The following is a 27,900-nucleotide window of genomic DNA, read 5'->3' on the forward strand; positions in this document are numbered from 1 at the left end:
AGAAGAAGAGGACCCCCTTATGATGGAAGATGACAAACCCTTCACTTCTCTACAGTCACTCCCTGTCCATAACCTCACAATCCTATAGGGTTACAGGGATAGATAGCGCCTGACTGCACCTCTCCAGCTGTATCGAGGAGGGAAGTGAACAGTTGCTGCCCAATTCTATATACAGCCAAAAAGAGTTGCTGAGGAGAAGGGCCAGGCTAAAAGGACCTTTAGTATTAGGGACAGAAAAGAGAAAATAGTCATTTTAGGGGGGATTGTGAAGGAATGTGATGTAGATAATAATAATAGTAATCTGAAAATGTCTATTTTCTTATGTGCATACATATTTTTCTCCTTACTCATTATATAAGTATACAGGTTTGCTCTGTTCCTATATTTTCTCAAGATGGCGGGTACCCCCTGCATCCCACACATCAGAAGAACGCGGAACTGAAGATAAAACCAAAGACAGCCAGACCTCGTTATGAAGATTCTCCATTTTCTTTTTCTATCTTAACCAATGAGATGTACCTATTAGACTAACATAGCAATGACGTATTTGTGTGTATAAAACATTAGCACCGCCTTGAATAAATTAGAAGTGTAAGAAGTAACGGAGCTGAGCGTGTCTCAGAGTGTTTACTTTTATATGCATGTATATCAACACTTTCAAATTAGAGACAGCAGCAGATAACCTTGGGCTCGATTGGAGCTCTTAATCATTTCCATAACAAGATCAACAGGGTGCTTCTACTAAATACTGAGCAAAGGGTCTGAATACTTAGGACCATGTGATATTTCAGTTTTTCTTTTTTAATAAATCTGCAAAAATGTCAACAATTCTGTGTTTTTCTGCCAATATGGGGTGCTGTGTGTACATTAATAAGGAAAAAAAATGAACTTAAATGATTTTAGCAAATGGCTGCAATATAAGAGTGAAAAATTTAAGGGGGTCTGAATACTTTCCGTTATGTGTATACATATTTATTACACACACACACACACACACACACACACACCCCCCAATACCAATATACAAACAGACACACATTATGAAAATAGAACATATTATTTACACGTTTTTCTGCCCTCAGACATGCCTAGTGGTGGAAGGTGATAAGTTAATCATTAGATTTTTTTTCAACCAATGGAAAAGAAGTCATACCTTTTGGGCTTAGATTATTATAAATTTTTATGATCCTATTGTCCAACATAGTATTTAGGATGAGGATAGATGCTATGAGGGACACTCAGACACACACGCTCCATTCATCAACTCATACCTCTACATTCATGAAGATTCCTGGACACCTTATGCTTTGAAACTCTGAGGTCGCAAGTAATTCCTCTTTAAGAGTAGCCATTTTGAAAGCCACGGCAGCCAGTCTAAAAACTCTGGTAACCAGCAATTCAGACCAGTAGCTATTTTGGAACGGGTAATTATGTTGTGTTGAATTTTACTTTATATACATTGAGTTACCTTAAATATTTACTTATTGATTATTATACAGTTGGAGAACTATTTCCCTCGAATCAGCAACCGCCTTGTAGATTTTTCTCTAAAGATTCAATTTGCAATATTTTTCATTTGCATAACAAACGTCTCATTTTATTTCACGTTTTAACCACTTACTTACCTGCAGTATAGTAATGGTTGAAATTGTGGAGAGAAAAAAAAAAAGACGTTCTGTCTTATTGTCATTTTTACAAGGTTATTGATTCTACAGGGAAGTTTACCATTGCCATGTCATTTCAAAAAGGTACTAAACTCCCATTTAGCGGGTGTTTCAATAGATATTCAAGCTTTTATGTAGCCCAAATTTTTTTAATTTTATGTAACATTTGTTTTGTCAACCAATCTATATATAACTATTATGTATGGTTATATGTCTGGGAAGTTTATCATTTCAAAAGGTACAACACTCCCATTAGCGAGTGTTTCAGTTGAAATTCTTAATTTTATGTAACACAAAATCTGTATTTTAATGTCATGTAACGTTTTGTTTTGTATGAATACATAACAATATATTGTTTAAAAATGACTCAATCATAAATACCGTGCAGGAAAATTATCATAAGCATGAAAATAGATAGAATATATATATATATATATATATATATATATATATATATATATATATATATATATCTATATCTATATCTATCGAGAGAGATATCTATCTATCTATCGAGAGAGAGATATCTATCTATCTATCTATCTATCGAGAGAGAGAGAGATCGAGAGAGAGAGATCGAGAGAGAGAGATCGAGAGAGAGAGATCGAGAGAGAAAGATCGAGAGAGAGAGATCGAGAGAGAGAGATCGAGAGAGAGAGAGAGAGAGAGAGAGATCGAGAGAGAGAGATCTTTTTATCGAGAGAGAGAGATCGAGAGAGAGATCTTTTTATCGAGAGAGAGAGATCGAGAGAGAGAGAGAGATCGAGAGAGAGAGATCTTTTTATCGAGAGAGAAAGATCGAGAGAGAGAGAGAGAGAGAGAGAGATCGAGAGAGATCGAGAGAGATCGAGAGAGATCGAGAGAGATCGAGAGAGATCGAGAGAGATCGAGAGAGAGAGAGATCGAGAGAGAGAGATCGAGAGAGAGAGATCGAGAGAGAGAGATCGAGAGAGAGAGATCGAGAGAGAGAGAGAGAGAGAGATCTCGAGAGAGAGAGGGAGATATCGAGAGAGAGAGATCGAGAGAGAGAGAGAGAGAGATCTCGAGAGAGAGAGGGAGATATCGAGAGAGAGATCTCGAGAGAGAGAGAGAGATCTCGAGAGAGAGATATCGAGAGAGAGAGAGAGATCGAGAGAGAGGGAGAGAGATCGAGAGAGAGAGAGAGAGATCGAGAGAGAGAGAGAGAGAGATCTCGAGAGAGAGAGGGAGATATCGAGAGAGAGATCTCGAGAGAGAGAGAGATCTCGAGAGAGAGAGATCTCGAGAGAGGGAGAGAGATCGAGAGAGAGAGAGATCGAGAGAGATCGAGAGAGAGATCGAGAGAGAGATCGAGAGAGAGATCGAGAGAGAGATCGAGAGAGAGATCGAGAGAGAGATCGAGAGAGAGAGATCGAGAGAGAGAGATCGAGAGAGAGAGATCGAGAGAGAGAGAGAGATCGAGAGAGAGAGAGGGAGAGAGGGAGAGAGAGAGAGATCGAGAGAGATCGAGAGAGATCGAGAGAGAGAGATCGAGAGAGAGAGATCGAGAGAGAGAGATCGAGAGAGAGAGATCGAGAGAGATCGAGAGAGATCGAGAGAGATCGAGAGAGAGAGATCGAGAGAGAGAGATCGAGAGAGAGAGATCGAGAGAGATCGAGAGAGATCGAGAGAGAGAGATCGAGAGAGAGAGAGATCGAGAGAGAGAGAGATCGAGAGAGAGAGATCGAGAGAGATCGAGAGATCGAGAGATCGAGAGAGATCGAGAGAGATCGAGAGAGAGAGAGAGAGAGATCGAGGGATCGAGAGAGAGATCGAGAGAGAGATCGAGAGATCGAGAGAGAGAGATCGAGAGAGAGAGATCGAGAGAGAGAGATCGAGAGAGAGAGATCGAGAGAGAGAGATCGAGAGAGAGAGAGATATATCGAGAGAGAGAGAGATATATCGAGAGAGAGATCGAGATCGAGAGAGAGAGAGATCGAGAGAGATCGATATCTTTCTATCGAGAGAGAGAGAGAGAGATCGATATCTTTCCATCGAGAGAGATCGATATCTTTCTATCGAGAGAGAGAGAGATCGATATCTTTCTATCGAGAGAGATCGATATCTTTCTATCGAGAGAGAGAGAGATCGATATCTTTCTATCGAGAGAGAGAGAGAGAGATATATCGAGAGAGAGAGAGAGAGATATATCGAGAGAGAGAGAGAGAGAGATATATCGAGAGAGAGAGAGAGAGATATATCGAGAGAGAGAGAGAGAGATATATCGAGAGAGAGAGAGAGAGATATATCGAGAGAGAGAGAGAGAGATATATCGAGAGAGAGAGAGAGAGATATATCGAGAGAGAGAGAGAGATATATCGAGAGAGATATATCGAGAGAGAGAGAGAGAGAGATATATCGAGAGAGAGAGATATAATCGAGAGAGAGAGATATAATCGAGAGATCGAGAGAGAGGGAGAGATCGAGAGAGATCGAGAGAGAGGGAGAGATCGAGAGAGATCGAGAGAGATCGAGAGAGATCGAGATCGAGAGAGATCGAGAGAGATCGAGATCGAGAGATCGAGAGAGATCGAGAGAGAGAGAGATCGAGAGAGATCGATATCTTTCTATCGAGAGAGAGAGAGATCGATATCTTTCTATCGAGAGAGATCGATATCTTTCTATCGAGAGAGAGAGATCGATATCTTTCTATCGAGAGAGAGAGAGAGAGAGATCGATATCTTTCTATCGAGAGAGAGAGAGAGAGAGAGAGATCGATATCTTTCTATCGAGAGAGAGAGAGAGAGAGAGAGAGAGAGAGAGAGAGAGAGAGAGAGAGAGAGAGAGAGAGAGAGAGAGAGAGATCGATATCTTTCTATCGAGAGAGAGAGAGATCGATATCTTTCTATCGAGAGAGAGAGAGAGAGAGAGAGATCGATATCTTTCTATCGAGAGAGAGAGATCGATATCTTTCTATCGAGAGAGAGAGAGAGAGATCGATATCTTTCTATCGAGAGAGAGATCGATATCTTTCTATCGAGAGAGAGATCGATATCTTTCTATCGAGAGAGAGATCGATATCTTTCTATCGAGAGAGAGATCGATATCTTTCTATCGAGAGAGAGATCGATATCTTTCTATCGAGAGAGAGAGAGAGATCGATATCTTTCTATCGAGAGAGAGAGAGAGATCGATATCTTTCTATCGAGAGAGAGATCGATATCTTTCTATCGAGAGAGAGATCGATATCTTTCTATCGAGAGAGAGATCGATATCTTTCTATCGAGAGAGAGATCGATATCTTTCTATCGAGAGATCGATATCTTTCTATCGAGAGATCGATATCTTTCTATCGAGAGATCGATATCTTTCTATCGAGAGAGAGATCGATATCGAGAGAGAGATCGATATCGAGAGAGAGAGAGAGAGAGAGAGATCGATATCGAGAGAGAGAGAGAGAGAGAGAGAGAGATCGATATCGAGAGAGAGAGAGAGAGAGAGAGAGAGAGAGAGAGAGAGAGAGAGAGAGAGAGAGAGAGAGAGAGAGAGAGAGAGAGAGAGAGAGAGAGAGAGAGAGAGAGAGAGAGAGAGAGATCCATATATTTATTGAGTTTAGCACACGTTTGATGAGTTTTTGCTTTGTATATTAAGAAAAAAAAAACAAAACAAAACAAAAAAAAAACAAAAAAACACCCTACTATACCTCTCTCTCGATCAAATCTTCTAATGAAATTTCTTCTGCTTTCTCTTCTTTCTTTTTGTCTTTCTTCAGCACAAATCCAGGAGGTAAGGCATGGCGATACATGCAGGTGTCCCCTCCACCAGGACATACCCAAAACCACCCATATTTGTTGTTTTCTATAGCGTCAAGGAAGAACTTGCACACCTGGAAATATAAAAAAATAAATAAAAATCATGCTTAAGATTAGGTATCTAGCTTCTAGCATTTTTGCAAATATAAAAGGTATAATTTTTCTACACATTTTATATGCTCCCCCACCCCCCAAAGTTTCAAGCGAATCAAAAATGACAAAATACCTAAAAAGCACAGGAGCAAAGTTTTCCAGAGTGGCCAATACGTGCAAGCAAGATAATCATATGCAATAAATTACATGTGAGCTAGAGGCCAACAATGGACATTGTAACAGAGAAAGAAGATTACTGATTTAAAGCGATACTAAAAAGACAGAATTTTTTTTTGCTAAAATAGAGGTTATACTTGCCTGATGTCCTCTTTGTTGGTCCCCACTGGCACTGTCCACCCTTTCTTGATCCTTAACAAGCCTTGGGAATTTGGGCTCCCGATGTGGGCTGTGTGCATCCATAGAAACAGACACACCCCCACTCCCTCCTCACAGAAGTCTGACCGACAGCAGCAAAAGCCCAAGACTCCCACTGCCGTCAGTGTCTCCTGTGAGACCAGGAAGAGAGCAGAGTAGTGCTGCAGCCAAAACAGCTCTGGATTAGAGACAGGACTCAGGTAAGTATTTAGGGATGGGGGTGGGGGCTGGAACAGATCACATCCCCTCCCCCCCCCCCCATAATGCAGAGAAGGCCTTACAGAAAAAACAAAAACAACTTTTAAAGTTTAGAGCCACTTTAAAAGGGATACTAATCTTTTGTTGTTTGTTTATGAATAACAAACAGGTTATACTTACCTGCTTGGTGAATTGGCTTTGCAAAGAGCAGCCTAGATCCTCCTCTTGTTGGGTCCCTCTTCGGCTCTCCTGGCCCCTTCCTCCCGCTGAGTGCCCCCACAGCAAGCATCTTGTTATGGGGCACCCGAGCCACAGCTCCGTGTGTCCATTCAGACAAGGAGCCACAGTTAGGCCCTGCCCCTCATCTCTCCTCATTGGCTCACTGACTGACAGCAGCGGAGCCAATGGAGCCCACTGCTGTGTCTCAGCCAATCAGGAGGGAGAGTCCCGGACAGTCGAGTCTCTCGTGCAACAATGCTGGATTAAGATGGGCTCAGGTATTAGGGGGGCTGCTGCACACAGAAGATTTTTAATCTTAATGCATTACGATAAAAAAACCTCCTGCCCTTAGAACCACTTTAATCTCTGAGCTCGATCAGGTGGATTGCACCACTTCGTCTGCTGCAGTTTAAGTCTGTAGTAGAAGAAGAAGAAGAAAAAAAAAAAAAAAGTTCCCTTTCCACATCAAATGTGCTGAATGGACAATGAAGGAACAGCATCAGACTGATGAGGTCATCCCTTAGTTAACTCTGCTACATCCTCCGATCATCATGTTCTTGTCTATTAGCATGCAGCATACATGACTGGCTTCTAGATCTGCTCCTCCCTCTACTGGAATAATGCTGTACAGGAGACTGCAAGTGGATATTTTTTCAACAATTCTGAGCGGGGGCAGCATAACCCAGCATCCCATAATTCCTTCTGACCCGGTGTCCCTTAATGAACTCCAAGATCTTGATTTTACAGTGGACTGAAAGTGTAGTCTACTCGCGGTTCAAAGAGCTGCGTGAAGGACCTTACTCCTGAAGCTTGCATCAGCAGAGGCCTGAGAATCCAACTAGTAAAATCTCGAGAATATGTGAACGGAAGAACAGGAGTCAGCCTTGCAAAATTGGAAAACAGATGCCTGCTGTTAAAAAGCCCAAGGAGCACTTGATCTAGAAGAATGTGCTTGATGGGCAGATGGAACCTTATCCATAAGCCAACAAAAAAGGAACTCTGCTTAGTTCCAGGAGGGAGGAGGTTTTCCAGAACGAGCCTTCACATTCTTTTTCTGGGAGGCAAAGGATACTGTGTGGAGAGGACTCTCAATTCTGCATGAGGCATATCATGAGTTCTAATGCCCCGTACACACGATCGGACTTTCCGCCAACAAAACCATAGGATTTTTGTTCGAAGGTTGTTGGCTCAACCTTCTCTTGCATACACAGTGTCACACAAATGTTGGCCAACAACTACATTTGTAGTGACATACTACGTGGTTTTTAAGCTCTTTTGGGCTCCTTCTGCTAATTTCATGTTAGTAGAAGTTTGATGAGTGTTGATTCGCGCTTTTATTTTTGCATTTTTCATTTAGCGCTATTATTCTAGATATCACTTGATAAAAAAAAAAAAAGCCTTTGAAACTTCGTTTGCAATAACTCCATCAGAATCACCAGCAAAGCAGTTTCATTATTATCCCATTAACCGTTTGCCGACCAGCCGCCGCAGTTGTACTGCGGCAACATGGCTTGGCTGCGCGAATCGCCGTTATGTTAAGTCGCTCCCTCTGGTGGCCACTACTACGGGCGCACGCGCCCGTAGCTCACCCCCCGAGCCGATGCGAGTGCCCGACGGTCTCCCGCTATCGCGCGTAACACGGCAAGAACCAGGATCTCTGTGTGAGAGAAAAAAAAAAAAAAAACGCAGATCACCGCCATTACTAGTAAAAAAAAAAAAAAATATAATAAAAATGCTATAAATCTATCCCCTATTTTGTAGACGATATAACTTTTGCGCAAGCCAATCAATATACGCTTATTGCGATTTTTATTAACAAAAATATGTAGAAGAATACATATTGGTGTAAACTGAGGAAAAAAAAAAAAAAAAAAAAAAAAAAAAAAAGGGAAGGGGATATGTATTATAACAAAAAGTACAAAATATTGTGTTTTTTTTCAAAATTGGTCGCTCTTTTTTTGTTTATAGCGCAAAAAAAAAAAAACAATAAAAAGCAAAGATGATCAAATACCACCAAAAGAAAGCACGTCAATTTTGTTTGGGTACAATGTCGCACGACCGCGCAATTGTCAGTTAAAGCGACGCAGTGCCGAATTGCAAAAAGTGCTCTGGTCAGGAAGGGGGGTAAAATCTTCCAGGGCTGAAGCGGTTAAAGAAGAAGAGAACTGTGCGCTGCATTTGGAGATTTCATAATTTGCCATGTCACGAATGTTAATTCTCCATTACGAACGCTAGTTTACAAGATCGACCGCTTCTGAGCATGCGTGAACTTTTGTGCGCGGACTTGTGTACACACGATCGGACTTTCCGACAACAAACTTTTATAGCTCAGGTAGCAATGCCTAAAATTTACACTGCAGATATACAGCTATAAGACTGTAGGCACAGGAATGTCTAAGTATACTTGCATATCAAGATGCACGCTCCTATTTTTTCATGAGAAAGTACAAATTTTTCTAGGGCACAGCAAATTAGGTCCTCTTTGAAAACTAGGGAACCTTCCGGACCAAACAAACAGCGTACTTTTTCATTTGCAATGCTTTTGCAATTATTTTCAAATATTTAAAAGTGAAAATGGTGAAATTATTTCTGTTCTGCATTTTTTAAATCCTACTTTCCCTGGACATTAGTGAAGTCAAACTCTGATTAACAACTGCTGGAGTAAACTTACTGCATAAAAAAAGCCACCAAAAGAACATACCACTCAGGGAGAAAAAAAAAAATATATACTTACCTCTACGGTGCAAGGATACTGCATTGAGCGATCCCTTACCACCTCTTCTGGAGTCCCCTAACAGCTCCTCCTCTTCTCCAAGTGACCCCACAGCATGTCTATGGGGGCACACGTGTGGCCATGCTCAAGCCAGGCTGTGGGCATTCATAGACCACACAGAGCGTGGCTTGGCCCGCCCCTACTACCTCCTCACAGGATCTGATTGACAGCTGTGATGAGATCTCCTGTGAGATGAGCGAGAAAGACCACCACTGCTTCAGCTGACCACATGAATCTAGAAAGGTGACGCAAGAACAGCCAGTGAAAGTATTTTTACCCTAATGCAGGGAATGTTATAAAAAGGTAAAAAACAAAAAAAAACAAAAAAAAAAAAACAAAAAACAAAAACAAACACCCTTTTGACTTTAGAACCACTTTAACTACTTATGTTATTTTGCAGTGTAGCAAACAAATTTCAGAATTACGAGTGTGCAGCCTGAATGCCAGGTAATAACTGCATAGTAAAAAATAAATAAATAAATAAATAAATAAATAAATAAAACAAACAAAACAAACAAAAAAAAAAAAAAAAAAAAAAAAAAAAAAAAAACGACAAGACATACTATTTGAGTTTTGGGTTTTTTCTTTTCAGCTTCCCCATGTTTCTGGTTAACCACCTCCTCCAACTTCTTCTCATCCCAATTATCCATTGTATCTGAAAATAAAAAGCCAATCTTAAGAAAACACACTTGTGGCACTCAGCTAGTATTTTTGATAAAGATTAACATAGCTTACCTTTTTCAAGCTCGTCATCTCTTCCATCAACATAAAGACTTCTCTTCTCACATTTTCTTTCTAAGGACAGGTCATGGGAGAATTTGCACTTGTCGCCTTTTGTACACTGTCCTTGCTTGAAGAATGCACAGACAACAGATTTTGGATCAACACCTGCATACGAAATGACAAAAAGCCACATATGGACACAAGTCAGATATATTATGCAAACCTGACAGCACAGAAGCAGCCACATACCATCCTACACAAGCAAAGGTGGTTATCATGCAACCACAGCATTTATCTGGAATATTCAACGCAAATCTCTGCCAGCTGCACAGATAAGGCCTGAAATAGATTTCCATATGATAAATGGCTTTGTGTTTGCCTTTAGAAGGCCAGTTTAAAAAACATGTTGTTATCTTACAAGAAAATTCTGAAAGAAAAAAGCTGATCCAAACATTGCTTCAGTATATATATTTCTACAGTGCCCTGGTTGGACCAAGAGCCTACAGTAATCTCTTGTATGCGCATGATTGCCAAGTCGCAGTCATTCATATGGATGTTTAATAACTCCTTATTGTATGTAACTCAAACTGTAAACACTGTCAAAATTCACTCTAACGAATATTTTGGTCTTAATGCAGTATCAGTTGGTTTGGCTGAAACATACAAAGCTGTAATGTGTGGTCACCTTATACAACGCTCCACAAGAAGCAATTAAGATGAAATTAGAGTCCGACTTGTCACAAGCAACACAAAACCTTTAACACTAAAATTCCAACTTTCTTTTCCCCAGAACTGAATGGAATGATCAATCCTAGCATAGATCATATACCGCTGTACCATGTTGCTTTGTTGTCCGCAGAGAAAGGGGGCTGTTCCGGGCCATGGCTCCGTGTCTGAATGGACACAGGGAGCTACGGCTCGGCTCAGGTGCCCCCATAGCAAGCTGCTGGGTGTGTGGGCACTTAACAGGAGGAAGAGGCTAGGAGCACCGAAGAGGGACCCGAGAAGGAGGATCTGTGTATGACTTTATTTTTTTTCGTTAAAAATAAACAGACACCACACACACACACACACACACACACACACACACGACTTTAGTATCACTTTAAGTGAACTGTTTTTTTTACAACATTTGCTGGAGAGCATTGCTAGCTTACCGACTGGTTTTGCCCGTTACCTCTATAAAAAAATAAAATAAAAACAAAACACTTTCATATGCAAATTTTAGTGAAAAATGTGCAGATTATCTACCTTTGCTGACCTTTTGTGCAGCTACTACCGGCTTAAAGAGATCATTCAGTTCTAGAAGTTCTTTCTTTTTGGTTTTCTTATCATTCTCAGTCTGTGTAACCTATTTTAAAAAAAGCCACGCATTGATTATTTTGCAAAGAATGTAACAAAAGCCAGACTGCATTACAACAATTGCAGAAAAATAAGCAAAAAGAAGCAATGTATCAAAAAACCCTTTAAAAAAAAAACAAAAAAACCCCAACAACCACACACACACTTACCACTCGAGGGGTCTGCTTCACTTGATGCGTAACATTCTTAATGAATTTTTGCTGCTTGGCACCTTTCTTGTTCTTTAGACCAAATGTTTTGTCCTTTAAATAAAGAAACCATCCATGTTAAAAAAAGATTTTATTGCTGGAAATAAGGCTTCATCTATACTAGCAGCTCATAAACTTGAGTTTAGGAGCTTTTGGCTTTTTTTTTTGCCAAAGCTCCTCAACTCCATAAAAGCCTGCGTGTCAACGTTCACATAGACTTTTAGCAGAATTTAGGAGCTGCTGCAGTTAGGGGAGGTTCAACCTCCCACAACCTTCCTCTCCTTAACGCAGAAGAATCGTGTTCAGGATAGGAACGTTTTGACCACCAGCCAGGGGAAAACGCAAAAACGCAGCAAAAACGCAATTTTGCATTTTCCCATGACCGCGGTAAATGACCATCAATTCTAAATGAAGCCTAAAAGGGTTTCTTTTCAAAAAGAAAACAATTCCTCAAGATATACAGAAGAGCAATAAATACAGGCCGATAAAGTATGCCTACAATGTGAACATGGGTCAGTCCACATACATGGTAAACAGTATATACCAATTACAAACATCGGAGAAATGTGCAAGCATCAGTAGTACCCGACGACGTTTTGCGAGACCGCGCTCGCTCTTCAGGAGTAAATGCTTTGTTATATCTGCTCCGCCTCCTCAGCTTCCATGCTGGATGTTTGTTGCTGCCGCTGGAATCAGCGATTGATGACCGGGCCCAACCCATTGGCGAGTATGGGGTCCCACAGTTTGACCCCGATGACTCACCTCCCTACCTATTTTTTGCTACATACATTCAATTTGATTTACTACTTGTATTACAAATATAGCAAAGCATTTACCCCTGAAGAGCGAGCGCGATCTCGTGAAACATCGTCGGGTACTACTGATGCTTGCTCATTTCTCCAATGTTTGTAATTGGTATATACTGCCACATATTACCATGTGTGTGGACTGACTCATGTTCACATTGTATGCATATTTTATCGGCCTGTATTTATTGCTGTTGTGTCTTACATGCGCAACAAACTGTAATAAATCTACTTTTTTACTATCATATGTTTTTTGGCTTACTATATTCACCTCATTTAAAGTCCCAGGGCCAACCTCATGTGTATATGTATTGTAGTAGGGATAGAGGTGATGTTGGGTGACATTAGACCTTACATTATGTTCCAAGATATACAGAAGGGGCACTACTACACGCAATATAAAAAAGAAAAAAAAATGAACAATGAAATAACAAATGGGCATCCACTGCATTATGAAGTGATACGGAGAGCCCAGCCATCACATCAATGTTTGTGTTGCTTGCTTCAAAAGGTGGCATTGGATGCGCTTTCTAAAGAACTCTGAATGCCAATCAAAGCCCCATGTCACTACATAAAATGGTTAGCTTACAGTCCTGTTCACACGTTAGGTTTGCTTCCCTTCAAAAATTATACCCCATGTCACTTTCCTGGTGCTTTAAAGCCTCCATAGAAGTCTATGACAAAGCTTGCTTACTGAAGATGCAGCTTTTGAGAGGCATTTATTCAGCTTTACCTTTCTTTGTTGGTATTGAGGTATGAGATCAACACACACACAGGGCATCTGCCGAGCTTCATTAAAACTTCAAAAAAGCACCACTGAAGCATTAAAAATGCATGTTAAAGCAGTAGGTACTTTAATGTATTGAAGCAAGTGTAAAGCTCAAATCCAGGTTAAAAGAAAAACAAAAAGACCCTTGCAATGAAGCTCCTTGCCCTTCCAAGGGTTAAATGCCAGTTCAAGTGCATCTGTGGCCAAAATGTAAAATCATATATTCATTTCCACATTATATTTCAGTTATTTTTAGTAGTAGTGCACCAAAATTTCAGCGGCCAAAAATTGTGTTTTCGGCCATAGACTAACAGACAGGCCTTTTTAAGCTGCAAAAAAAGCTCAAAAAAGCAGCTGTAAAAACGTCCGTGTGCATGAGGACTAATTGTGCATGCACAGTGGGCGCGCTGCCGGTTGACGTCACTTGCTGTGCGGCCAGGTTGCACGTTCCCCCGCGGTCAGGACTTGGGAGACAGGAGCATACAGGGCTGCATTGGGGAACAGGCACCGTTTCTCCTGGATGGCTACTACTATTCGCCAGTGAGCATTGCCGCGCTGGAGATCTTTCCAACTCTCTCACCTCTCTTAAGGCCTCATGCTTGCTGGATGTTTTTACAGCTGCTGTTTTTAGCTTCAGGAGTTTCTTCTACAGCCAGTAAACCCCCCCAGCATGTTATCCTATGTGTCCATGCACACATAGGCTGTTATCAGCATTTTTTGGCAGGGGAGTTTTCTGGCTGCAAAAACTAACTCACTACCTGACAGGACAGGGAGCGTGGCCACCAACCCCGCAAGGTGGGCCACGTCTGTGGCAGCAGAGCCAGATATAGGATCGCTCGAGAGACATGAGGCAGCGACAAATGCCACCTGAAAAAAACAAACAAAAAAACCTCCCACACACCTCACAGGGGATGCCGACCGAGGCCCCTACTAGGGCCCCCGCACTGGGGGCACCCACGGAGGGACCACCTACAAGTTCCCCTCAAAGAGGGGGGGGGGGGGGGGGGGGGGAGTCACCCTCAGAGTCACCCCTCTGGTAGGTGGCGGCCTACATTTTTGGCTGCCCGCCGCGAGTGCGCGGGGGGACTGGACCGAACAGAGCCACAGAGTGGAGGGCGGATGACCGCAACGGAAAGCGGCGGCCTCCACCCCCTGCCCTGGGGCAGCCCCACGTAGGCTGCAAAGCCACGGCATAAACTACTGGGGGATTGCCGCAAGGAGAGCGGATCCAAGGATGCCCAGTCACCCGCTCCCCAACCATACAGGTGAGCCCAAGGTGTACCCCCCCATGACATCCCTGGAGGGGTGGTGGACAGTGTCCCCGAAGCACCTAGGCCAGAAACCTGGGCAAACACCCGGAGGGGGGGGGGGTGAGGAGAACCCCAGAGCACCCCAGGGAGTACCCGCGGCCCACACCATGTCCAGGGAAGGAGAGGTGGGAGCCCCCTACTTACCGATCCCGCGAAGCATGTGGGTAGTGTTCCCAGACAGATCCTCCTCACCGCCGAAGTGGGGAGCTGTCGGCTATGAGGAAGGCTGCTACCTCACGAGATGTTTAACTCGCAGGGCCAGACCCCGTCCATTGGGGCTATGTCGCAGCCGACCTAGAGCGTAGCTGCGGCCTGCACGCGCTTGCTGGGAAGACCACTGGATCTAGATTATCCAGCTCATCGCCCAGTCCTGCAGTCGATTGTAGATCTAACAATGGAGCATTGTGTCTGTCAATGAGAAAATTGCATTTGTAAGACTGCTGCACAAATACAGTGTCAAACAACCGCCATGTTACTCTCTATGGTGTCTGAAAATAAATATATAATGTTTGGGGGTTCCAAGTAATTTTCTAGCAAAAAAAAAAAACCCAACAACACCTGGATTTTAACTTGTAAACACCAAGTGTAAAAAATAGGCCCAGTCCTTAAGTAGTTAAGGTATCCAATTCACTATAAATAGTAGGCCAACACACTAACGAGCTAAAACAAAAAACATGTCCCTCTACCAATAGTGCTAGCACAGATCCACTGACTACACCAAGTCAAGAATCACAGGCAAGTTGAAAAACTTGGGGATCCAGCAATAAAAAAAGATAAACAAAAAACATCCTCCATATTAATTGGGTAAAAACGTAGCTGGGTATTTCTGAAATACACCGACAGTCACAATAAAATAGGATTTTTATAACAAACTTACCTGTAAAATCCTTTTCTTGGAGTACATCATGGGACACAGAGCCTAAGGCCCCTTTCACACTGGGGCGGTGGGGGCGTCGGCGGTACAACAGCGCTATTTTTAGCGCTGCTGTACCGTCGTTCTTGCAGCGGTATTCGGCCGCTATCGGTTCGGTTTTAACCCCCGCTGGCGGCCGAAAAAGGGTTAAATCCGCTCGTACAGCGCGGCTATAGCCGCAGTATTACCGCGGTATAGCCGCGCTGTCCCATTGATTTCAATGGGCAGGAGCGGTTTAGGAGCGGTGAATACACCGCTCCTTCCCCGCTCCAAAGAAGCGGCTCGCAGGACTTTTTTTACCGTCCTGCGAGCGCACCGCTTCAGTGTGAAAGCCCTCGGGCTTTCACACTGAACAGCGGAGGCTGTTTTCAGGCGGTATTTTTAGCGCAATACCGCCTGAAAACCGCTCCAGTGTGAAAGGGGCCTAAGTAATAACTTAGTGGGTTATAGCCACCTTCAGGTGTTGACACTGGTATACCCAATACAGGAAGTTTACTCCCCTATATAACCCCTCCTTCTTCCAAGAGTACCTCAGTTTTTGTAGTCAAGCAATATACTTAAACCCCATAAAAAAAAAAAAAAAAAAGGAGGAGGAGGGGCGGGACCTCTGTGTCCCCATGATGTACTCCAAGAAAAGGATTTTACAGGTAAGCTGTTATAAAAATCCTATTTTCTTTATCGTACATCATGGGACACAAAGCCTAAGTAATAACTTAGTGGGACATACCATAGCAATGCTATTTGAGGGGAGGGAGACACAACCCATAGGGCACCCCCAGACCTGAGGGCTTATACTGCTGCCTGCAGCACACTGCGCCCGAAGGTGATATCATCATACCTCCTTACATCCACTTGATAAAATTTTGTGAATGTATGTACTGAAGACCAAGTTGCAGCCTTGCAGATCAGAGCCATGTAGGCCTGGTGACGCACTGCCCAAGAAGCACTAACCGACCTGGTAGAGTGCGCCTTAAAGTGGAGTTCCACCCACTTTTACAACTCTTCAGCATCCCTCACTAAACTGTGCACTGTAAACAAATTGGATATTTTTTTTTTTTCTCTCAGCACCTACTGTATATCTGCTGCATTCATTTTTCACTTCCTCCTCCCTGGCCGCTGCCCATCGCATCATTTCCTGTTTGCAATGCCTTCTGGGAAGGGGCGGATACTTCCTTTGAAACTGCCATTGCGAAGGTAACCTGACCTGAAACCTATTACACTGCTTGTGCTGCACTGAGCATGTGCGAGATCTGCAAGGATGAGATCCAAGAAGAAATACAGTCTGGCTTCAGATGCCCACACTTAAGATGGCCACGGCCTGCTGTAAGTTTATAAAATAACAAACTACTGCTATAAACTAACAAAACAGACCTTAGTTTACAGACTAACTTTATGAGAATACATTAAGCTTGTGTATTATAGGAGGTATTTTTATTTAAAAAGTATAATTTCGGCCGGAATACCACTTTAACTTGAAACCGGGGGAATTTTACCCTTTAAATCATAAGCTTGAATTATCACTTGTCGAATCCACTTAGCGACAGTGGATTTCGACGCTGCCTGTCCTTTCTTAGGACCCTCTAGCAGAATAAATAAGACATCAGTCTTAGGGATCGGAGCAGCTGCCTTTAAATAGATCTTCACTGCTCTCACCACATCAAGACAATGTAGTGACTTTTCTTCCCTGGAACATGACTTTGGAAAAAACTATGGCAGGACAAGATCTTGGTTTAGGTGAAAACCTGAAAACTACTTTTGGCAAAAAACCTGGACGATGGCGTACCACCACTCGGTCCTCATGAATAATCAAATACGGCCCTTTACAAGAAAGAGCAGCCAATTCCGAAATCCTCCTTGCTGAGGATATAGCAACCAAAAATACCAGCTTCCTTGTCAAAAGGACTAAGGGAATATGCTGCATCGGTTCAAATGGCTGTTTTTGTAACACAGACAAAACCAAGTTCAAGTCCCAAGGGCTTAAAGATGATTTAACTGGCGGATTAATCTGCATCACCGCTTGCATAAACCCCAGACTAAAGAATGCATAGCAAGCGGTCTTTGAAATAAAATTGATAAGGCTGAGACTTGGTTCTTAATAGTACTCAAGGCCAACTTTATCTCTATGCTCAATTGTAGAAGGGCAAGAATTCTGCCTATGATATCTCCGAGGGTGCCAACCCTTGGATTCACACCAGGAAACATAAGCTTTCCAGACTCTAATATATAGTTCTGGAAGCTGGCTTCCTTGCATTAATCAAAGTAGAGATAACTGACCCGGAAAGCCCACGTTTCTTCAGAATGTGGGATTCAATAGCCAGGCCGTTAAATTTAGCGTTCTTAAAGTAGGATGGAATATCGGTCCCTGTGAGAGCAGGTCTGGCCTTAGTGGGAGGGGCCAAGGACCCTCCACTTCCATCTTTACGATCTCTGCGTACCATGACCTTCTGGGCCATGCTGGTGCTACCAGAATTACCGGCTTTCTTTCCAGCTTGATCCTGCAAAGAAGTCCTGGCAGCAACTGAATCGGGGGAAATGCATAGATCAGTGAGAACTGATCCCACGGGGTCACCAATGCATCTGTTCCGCATGCGAGTGGATACCTTGTCCTGGACACAAAGTTCACGAACGTCATGTTGAATCTGGATGCTAGAAGAAGATCTACGTCCGGAGTCCCCCATCTTTGGCAAAGAGCCCGAAATATGTCAGGGTGAAGAGACTATTCCCCTGGGAATAACTGCTGGCGACGTAAGTAGTCCGCCTGCCAATTCTCTACCCCCGGAATGAAGACTGCCGATAGGCACGGAATATTCTTTTCTGCCCAAGTCAGAATATGGTTCACCTCTCTGTGCTGAGAGACTCTTGGTGCCCCCTTGGTGATTGATATAGGCCACAGCCATGGCATTGTCAGATTGGATCCTGACAGGACAATCCTTTAAACTGAAAGTCCAGGCCTTCAGAGCCAGACGCACTGCCCAAATCTCTAGGCTGTTGATGGGCAAGGCTCTTTAGGTTATTGACCACTGTCCTTGGACAGTCTTCTCTAGTACTGAAAGGCTGGCATCTGTTAATACTTTCCAGATAATTGGTCTGAAGGACTTTCCGTTCAGCAGATTCTGGCTTCGTAACCACCAACTGAAACTTTGGGACACTCTTGGGGACAACCGCATTGGCAAGTCCAAAGCTTGGACAGTCTTGTTCCAAGCAGATAGGATACTGTTTTGCAACAGTCTTGAATGGAACGGGGCATAGGGGACCACTTCCAATGAACCCACCATTTTTCCTAACAACGTCATGCAAAGGCAAATTGAGAGATCTCTTTTTGACCTGACCATCCGCACCAGCTCTTGTATGGAGCTGATCTTTGCCGGAGCTAAGAATACCTTCTTTTGGGCAGTCTCTATAATCAAGCCCAAGTACTCCAGCTTTCTTAGAGGTTTTAAGGACAACTTTTCTAGGTTGAGAATCCAACCCAGACTCTTCAGGTAACTGGTTGTGATGCATACACTTTGCTCAAAGCGAGTCACTGTCTGGTCTATTAACAATAGATTGTCTAGGTACGGCAGAACTGTTATGCTCACCCCATACCCGGGGGGGTTGTAGCTGTAGCTAGCCCGAAGGGTAAAGCTACAAACTGAAAGTGCTGCTGTTCTACTTCAAATCGCAGAAACCTTTGATGAGCGGGAAATATAGGGACATGCAGATATGCATCCCTGATGTCGACGGACGCTAGAAATTCTCCTCCTTGTAGGATAGACAGAACTGACCTGATCGACTCCATGCGAAAGGAGCAGATTTTCAGGAATTGATTTAGATTCCTTAGATCTAGAATGGGTCTGACACCGCCATTTGGTTTTAGTACCGTAAACAGGTTTGAATAAAACCCCAAACCTTGCTCTTCTGTGAGAATCTGTATGATCACCCCCTGAGCCAATAATCGGTCGAACGCTTGAAACAGGGATTGCCTTTTCCCTGGATCTTTGGGAATGTTTGATTTGAGAAAACAAGACTTTTAGTTTGTATCCTAGAGACACCGAGGAGATGAACCATCTGTTCTGAATTTCCCCTTGCCAGACTTCCGAGTAATGCAGAAGTCTTCCCCCCACTCTGGTGAGGGGAGACGCCTCTTCGTGATGAGGCTTTAATATTCTGCTTTGCAGATTTGCGGCCCCAGGTCTTCTTTTGAGCCTGGACCTGACCCTGAGACTTTCCTCTAGAGTCTGACGGCGGAGGCCGTCGCCACTGCCTAGACGCGGATGCCCCTGGCGCAGGAGAAAGAGACCGTTTAAATGAAGGACGTTTATATTTTCTTTTGACTGGCAAAAGAGTACTCTTCCCACTAGAAATCGTTTGGATATATTTATCCAAGTCATCCCCTAATAGTCACTCCCCAAGAAAGGGGAAACTAGTCAAAAGGTTTTTGCAATGTGCTTCAGCTGACCAACTCTTTAACCACAGGGTCCTACTCATGTGTATTAGCACAAGAGGAAGGCGAGACACCTGGTGAATAGAGTCTTTCATGGCTTCTATGGCAAAACATAGCGCCTTAGGTAGTTCGGCCAACTCACGGGCCTGTAGTCCAGGGACCTCTTTAAACTGGTCCTTTAGGGACTGACAGATGCCTATTGCAGCAACTGCAGGCTGAGAAACGGCACCTGCCAAGGAAAAAGAGGATTTTAACAGAAATTCCAACTTTTTATCTGTTGGATCTTTAAGCATTTGTGCATTGTCTACCGTCAAGTTAAATTATTTGATGTTGGAAATCGCAGCGTCAACTGCTGGTACTTTCCATCTTTTTGTGAATTTTTCCTCCATGGGATAGAGAACTGAGAATCTCTTTGGAGGGAGAAAATGCTTATCCAGGTGATCCCATTCAGCATAAATAAGCTTTTCTAGTAATGCATGGACCGGAAACGCATGAAAAGGTTGTAAGGGTTTTAAAGAACCCAAGGAAGAGACCGAACTTTCAACTGACTGTTAGGGGCAGCATGAAAGTAGAACAAACCATCTCCGTAAGATTTTGTACCATCAATCTCTCAGATTGCGAGGTTGTAAAAGGTTAATCTGTTTCTGAGGCAGTTGTACCACCTATAGGTTCCAATGACTCACCCTGGCTTGCTATGTCTGGTATCTCCGGAGAGGATGACAGTGTAGAGGCGTGACTGGAGTTCCCAGCGCCTGGGGGTGGAAGTCATAATGCCAAGCACAAAAGCAGAGGCACTTTAAGACAATACACTATTGCTGAGTAATAGTAGTAACTGCTACCATACAGATCAACTTTTAATGATGAACAACAATTGTATTTTCCTGTACTGGAAATGCCTAATACACTTCACACACCCAGCGCTCCTGTGTCCTGTGTGACAGCCTCTACTCTTCAGCTGCTCTGATGGAGACTGTTTGTCCTAAGAGCATCGGCTTCATGAAGAGGAATCAGGTGGGAGCCCGATTATTGCCCAGTGCCCGCTGAGTCACGCACACGGCGCCGCCTGCCTTTGCCACGCCCCTTCAAGTGACCCACCCTCCTTTAATGACCATAGTGCGCGCGCAGACGGCACGGCATTCTGAATGCAGACCGAAGGAGGAAGGCTGCAGTCACTATGAAGAGGCTTGTATTTGTTAAGGCAGGTAAAAACAGAAAAAGTTTTAAATCACATCAACTCTCTGGTTGCTGCTTAAACCCCTATTTTAATAAACCGGGGGGGGGGGGGGGGGGGGGATTTATATTTAGCAGTTGTGATATACTATAAATTTGTTTAGTGCAATCATTTTGTCAAAGGAATAATGATATTTAAACATGCGGAGTAGAACAGCTTTTACACAAAAAATGCTGTACCCCGGTCCCTTCGTTTACACAGAGCTGCTGGGATACACAAGCTATTTTTACTCCCTCTAGAGGAGATTAAAGGCATTACAATATTTTCATATGAAAAAAAGGAAGGCATAGGTGGACTTTGCAGTTCCTAAGCTTCTTCCCTTACCTTATCCTCGCTGCAAGATACTACTGAAACAGACAGATGCAAATTTCACCCAGCACGGGAGGCAGCGTTAGTACCCTTCAAAGACTGGGGTTCCACTCCTTTGGACCTGTATAGCACCCCTCAGGAAATCTTTAGGTGATGTAGCATGACCAAAAAGAGTCCTGGTTCCTAGGGTCCAGCCCTCAAAGAAAAGTGTTACAGGCAAAACCTCATTCTTCTAAGTGAGGCCCGGGTACCATCCTGTGGCCTCAGTGGCGTGGATGGATCCGGTTGTGGAGGTTTTTTTTAAAACCAGAATGAATCCCTCCTGGAGCTCCTCAGAGCACATCTTCACTCGTGACCAACACCTTAGACACTGGCGAAAAAACTGAGGTACTCCTGGAAGGAGGCGGGGTTATATAGGAGAGTCAACTTCCTGTATTTGGTATACCAGTATCAACACCTGAAGGTGGCTATAACTCACTAAGTTATTACTTAGGCTCTGTGTCCCATGATGTACAATAAAGAAATATCGTTCATCATAATATGTGAAAATGACTGCACACTCAGCCATATGAATGGCATATTATGTAGGAACAGCTAGGCGAGTTTTATAAGAGCGAGTTTACACCGGTGAGCTACAGTTTGGGTGCAACGCGATTTATACGCATTTTACACTTAGGTGCACTTCTCTTGACTTCTATTAGACGTTGTGTTTTCATGAAAGCACATCCAGCATGCGCCATCTTTAATAAGCTTTCAGAAAATGCAAAATCTAATAGATATCAATAGGAACTCTGTGTAAAATGTGGATACAATTGCGCTGCTGCCAAAACCACAGCGCACCGATGTGAACCCAGCCTAAAAGCTAGTCAGTCCACAAATATGACTGACATGAGTTTAGAACAAAGCCATACGAGCCTTACAAATTGGGGTATATGCATTACATCCTAAAGCACAAGCACCTTTCACCAACCCCCCTGCAGTTGTTGTGGAGCCCATCATGAACTAATCCCCTGTGCATCGTGAGCGGCTCAAAGATCCGAAAGGCTCCTAACAGCGGCCTCCTAGTTTGTTTATATGTAGCAGTTGATGGTGTCCTATGTGCCAAGCCTCTGCCAGAAGTAGAGGTAGAACCAGACTTCCAGGTAGTGCACATAAGCCGTCAGGGCAGTCTACACTGGTCAACTACACAGGGCTTAAAGGGCAACTCCATTTTCGTGAAAAAAAAAATAAATAAATAAAAAACGTCTTAGATACTGCACTTTATAGTCATTATTATACGGTGGTAGGCATTACCATTCACATTGTGCCCCACCATTCATAAATCACTTGCCGACCAGCCGCCGCAGTTTTACTGCGGCTGTATGGCATGGCTGGGCTAAACGATGTCGTTTCGCCCTGTGGCCACCAGGGGGCGCGCACCCGCTGCTCTCCATCAGAGCCGATGCGAGTGCCCGGCGGGCGCGATGACTGCCAGGCTCCCGCAATCGCTTGTGACACACCGAGAACCGGGATCTGTGTGTGTGTAAACACACAGATCCCGGTTCTCTGAGGGAAGAAGACACTGATCGTGTGTTCATACAAAGTATGAACAGCGATCAGTCATCTCCCTTCAGTTAGAACACAGAGCAGGAACACAGTTAACGCCTTCCCTGCCAGTGACATTTTTACAGTAAAAAGTGTACTAAAGCACTGATCGATGTATAAATGCCAATGGTCCCAAAAATGTGTCCGCCATAATGTCGCAGGCCCATATTATTAATATATATAAAATTCGCAGATCACTGCCATTACTAGTAAAAAAAAAAAAAAAATACAAAATAATAAAAATGCTATAAATCTATCCCCTATTTTTTAAACGCTATAACTTTTGCGCAAACCAAATCAATATACGCTTATTTCAATTTTTATTACCAAGAATATGTAGAAGAATATATATCGGCCTAAACTGAGAAAAAAAAAAAAAATTCTGTAAAAGCTAACGGGGATATTTATTATAGCAAAAAGCACTAAATACTGTGTTTTTTTCAAAATTGTCGCTTTTTTTTTTTTAATAGTGCAAAAAAATAAAAACCGCAGAGATGATCAAATACCACCAAAAGAAAGCTCTATTTGTAGGAAAAAAAGGACGTCAATTTTGTTTGGGTGCAGCGCCGCACGACAAGTCAGTTAAAGCGACCCAGAGCCGAATCGCAAAAAATGGCCTGGTCATTCAGCAGCCAAATCTTCTGGGGCTGAAACGATTAAACCAATATAACAAATAAATAATAAAGTTTAAATCAAAAAGGACACACTCAATGAGACAAAAGCAGTATGCACGGTTTGACAAATTTGCTTGGAATCTAGGAGCCAGCTGAAAAAGTTAGGAGCCAGTTTTTTTAAATCAGCTGCCCAGCGCCCAGAACGGCATGTCCGGGGCGTCGGGCAATAAGAACTGGGCACGCCTGATGCCAAGCGAAAAAAGACCTAAATGTATAAAAAAAAATAAAATAAAAAAAATAAAAATCACATCACTTTTTTTTTTGTTTGTACTAAAAGATTTTGCAAATAAGTTATTTTTCTCCTTCACTGATGTGCACCGATAGGCAGCACTGAGGTGCCACTCCACCCGTCAAACTGGGAAGAGGATGTTGGAGGTGGGCGGGCAGTGAGAGTGAGCCGCCCTCAGTACAGTACACCAGAGGGCGCTGGTTCGCAGAAAGCGTGTATCCAGCAGGCCGCAAAGCCACGGCCTCATTTTAGGCCATTCCAGCCGAAGTCCACACACCCACGGGGTAGCCACGTCCCAGCTGCTGTGGTGTAACCCAGGCGCCAGGACGCAATTTCCAGTCGCCATTACGACCTGGGTTTTGTCGAGCCCTGATGTACGGTATTATAAGGCACTATCCCTATAATCAGAAGCTTTGGAACTGAACAGCTGAGGCTCTCATATGCTGAAGCTGAGCTGTTTCTCTGTCCCTCTCTCCCTTGCCCATACACAGAACACTTTTTATTCTCTGAATATTTCACAGCATCCAAGGTGTTCTGTGAATGGACAAAGGGAAAGAGGGGATGGAGAAAACAACATCGCAGCTTCCATGTACAAGAGCTGCAGCTTTCATAGCTAAAAAGAAAAAAGGTAGCGGCACATCCAAAAATAAAAACCATTCCTTTATATGGTACAGTAAGAGCCCTTGCACACTGGGGCGGGGGGCGGCATCGGCGGTAAAACGGCGCTATTATTAGCGGCGTTTTACCGTCGGTATGCGGCCGCTAGCGGGGCGGTTTTACCCCCCGCTAGCGGCCGAGAAAGGGTTAAATACCACCGCAAAGCGCCTCTGCAGAGGCGCTTTGCCGGCGGTATAGCCGCGCCGTCCCATTGATTTCAATGGGCAGGAGCGGTAAAGGAGCGGTATACACACCGCTCCGAAGATGCTGCTGACAGGACTTTTTTTACCGTCCTGCCAGCGCATCGCTCCAGTGTGCAAGCCCTCGGGGCTTGCACACTGGATACACAGCAGCGGCACTTTCGGGGCGGTTTGCAGGCGCTATTATTAGCGCAATAGCGCCTGCAAACCGCCCCAGTGTGCAAGGGTTCTAAGACATACACATAGCTCACAGCTAATCATCAAAATCTGGAGCACCTCTGCATAGAAACCAATCAGCTTTTTATTTTATCAAAGCTTAGTTGACCAAGCTGAAGTTAAAAGCCAACTGGCTACCATGCACAGCTGCACCATAATATATCTACACACACTATCTCACAAAAGTGAGTACACCCCTCACATTTTTGTAAATATATTATACTTTTTCATGTGACGACACTGAAGAAATGACACTTTGCTACAATGTAAAGTAGTGAGTGTATAGCTTATAGTCAGAGTCTTCACTTGGAAATGCGATAACCCCAACTACCAAGACCTGAGGTGTGCCTTGGCCTAGCTGGTCAGTATGCCTAAAAGAGGGCAAAAAAGACACGAAAGTAGGTGTGATATGAAAGTTTTAATGAAGGGCCGGCAACCACCATCAGTCCAGTAAAATAGTGAATGCCCGGATGACTTCAGTATAGGGTTCACGTATGTAACTGCTATAACAGGAGGATCTCCAGCGCCCCATGTACTTGATGACATAAGAAGGGACCCCCTGTTAGGATCGGGGGGGGTAACTTTCATAGGTTCCAAACGAATGTCCAGTAATGGTTTTGCACTTAAGCCCAATTTGGCAAGTAAAACGTGGACATGAGAACGAACTGCTTGTAGCGAGAAGATGCGTGGGAAAAGGGAGCAAAGAGCTGTCCAGAGGAATAATTGCAGAGAAGGTCAAATAATTAAATCCAACACAGTTAGTGTAAAATTACCACAAACCCCTGGCTTGTCTATCTATTCTAATTATTGGGAAGTTGTAAGCATAGTGAAGAGGGAACTGCCTTGAGCACTAAACTGGGACCTGCACCAAGGAGTAGGAGACAGCAAGTCTGAAACACCATGAAAATCTGGCCGGTAACTGGTAGCCGTGCCAAATTAGAACATCCCTGACTTCTCTGAATACCCCTCAACATGGCTTTGTCAAAATGGACGGATTGTCACGAGTTTGTAGGGGCCCGAAATGCAGGTCACCTGAAAGATACTTGATGGTGTTGGCGGATAAGGCCAAATCGCTGAGGCAATATGCAGCGAAAGCCAGTCACGAACCTAAGAAACCTTCCAAGCGTTGATATAAACCCTCAGAGTATTCTGGTTAAAGAACCATTAGCCAGATAGATCACCTGTGACAGGATGTCCCTAATCTATGACCAACAGTGAGCAAGGAGGAACCGGCTTGTCCACCAGCTCTGCTTCTGCTTGCTGCAAGAAAAATTTGTGAGATTAAGTCGAGAAACTTCGGCTGCACCATTGTAATTCCTACTAATGAATTATGCCAGGACGTGAAACTTGAACATCAGGCCTAGCTATGTCCACCAAGCATGAAGAACGTGACGAGAAGGGACTCCAATCTACCTTAATAATTGGGTGTGGCCAAGCATCCGAAAATAAAAAAAAATAAAAAAAATACAGTTGCTGCCAGCATTGTGCAAATAACGAACAATGCCGAAGTATGCGCAAACTTGCGGACTGATAGGAAGTGGTTTGAACGCATTGGTAATATCAGCTTGGGTAGCCAAGACCCCCTGCCTAACTGTAGAATGTGCTGGACAGCCAGACCCACAGATGAATACTTCAACGAACATTCTACCGAGGGAATGAGGAATTGAGGCTAGGAATAGAAGATGAATGAGGCGCAGACAAAAATTGCAAAAACGACCGATATTGGTTGAAAAATAGCCACTGACCACCCCGATGGGCCTGACCCTCCAAATGCAGAAAGGTGGAGAAAGAATTGGACCAATCACAAACCCCGTGGAAACTTCTGGCTTTCAGCAACTCATTGACAATGGAAACATGACTGACAACTGAAGCCCAATTACTACATTCAAAAGACTGACGGGAGAGTGATGAGGCCCGTGTGAAAGCCTACTCAAAATCCAAGTTGCGCCGATGACTGACAATTGGCACACAGGGGATTCCTGGTTAGTGAAATGCCTGCGGAAAAGTTGCATGTCAAAATTGCTCCAAGATGTCACCACCTGGAATTATGCCCAAGTGGCCGCCACCTTTGCTGCAAAACCGGTGGCAACTGTGGAAAATGAACCCGCCATGCTTGTGCACCAAGTCCACCACCTTAAGTAAGTATAGATCTAACTCTACCCTCCTACCAAGACTGACAGAAATCTCTGAAAATACTGTATGCTAGAACGAATTTCGACACACCAAGTTTGCGGCTAAGCCTGGGATCCTTAGTTTCGAGCACCACCGAGACCTCCCCGTAAGCAAAAGCTTTGATCTCCGGAGATGCTATTGGAAGAGAGGCCAGGTTGACATCTTAGCCTACCAGAATGTCCTAGCTGATATAGGCAGAAATTAAATGGCCCGAGGAACACTAAAGTTAACACCGCTAAAGGTGAAGGAGCTGCCACAGTAAAGAAATTTCAACATTACCTTCAGGCGCACTTAGAAGAGCAGGGGCTGGGGGCGCAGCTGACACCTCAGCTTCTAGCCGTGCAGGCTTCAATCACCTCCATCCTGTCTAGCAATTGTAGCATGGGCGTTAAGAGCGTATTAAAGCAGAGTTCCACCCAAAAATGGAACTTCCACTTTACGGAATCCTCCTCCCCTCCGGTGTCACGTTTGGCACCTTTCAGTGGTGAGGGGAGAGCAGATACCTGTATAATCCAGGTATTTGCTCCCACTTCCGGGCATAGAAAGCCGCAGTATACGCAGATATCCATGCCATATCCGGCGCCTCCTTCAACCACCCCGCTGTCTTCTGGGAGACATAGTGTCTCCCAGAAGACAGCAGGGACCAATGGGATCACACAGCGTGACCAGGGCATGCGCAGTAGGGAACCAGGCTGTGAAGCCGCAAGGCTTCACTTCCTGATTCCCTTACCGAAGATGGTGGCGCCTCCACCAGAGAGCCAGATCGGCTTCGTGTGCCGACATCGCGGGCACCCTGAACAGGTAAGTGTCCATATTTTAAAAAAGTCAGCAGCTGCAGTATTTGTAGCTGCTGACTTTTAAAAAAAATAAAATAAAATAATTTGGCAGAACTCCGCTTTAAGTACTACATGAATCTGAGTTAAAGAATTATGCATAGAAACATGTTCTGTGTTGGTGGATGGAAGAGGTTGGGAACAACAACAACAACCTGAAGAGTATTGCCTCCCCAGCTGAGGCCGGGAAAGGGATACCCCAGCGATGA

General features: G+C 43.9%; 1 protein-coding gene across 1 annotated transcript in view; it reads right to left on the reverse strand.

The window, feature by feature from the left end:
- Positions 1-27,900, reverse strand: part of ZC3H15 (zinc finger CCCH-type containing 15) — a 79,335-nt gene that overhangs the window by 38,794 nt on the left and 12,641 nt on the right. The window contains exons 2-6 of the mRNA XM_073633079.1: positions 11,327-11,419; positions 11,067-11,166; positions 9,828-9,980; positions 9,656-9,747; positions 5,326-5,508 (exon numbers count right to left, since the gene is read on the reverse strand). Of these exons, the coding sequence (XP_073489180.1) occupies positions 5,326-5,508; positions 9,656-9,747; positions 9,828-9,980; positions 11,067-11,166; positions 11,327-11,419 (621 nt within the window). The remainder of the gene's footprint in view (positions 1-5,325; positions 5,509-9,655; positions 9,748-9,827; positions 9,981-11,066; positions 11,167-11,326; positions 11,420-27,900) is intronic.

Source organism: Aquarana catesbeiana, linkage group LG06 (genome assembly GCF_042186555.1).
Source record: "Aquarana catesbeiana isolate 2022-GZ linkage group LG06, ASM4218655v1, whole genome shotgun sequence".
In the NCBI taxonomy this organism is placed as follows: domain Eukaryota; kingdom Metazoa; phylum Chordata; class Amphibia; order Anura; family Ranidae; genus Aquarana; species Aquarana catesbeiana.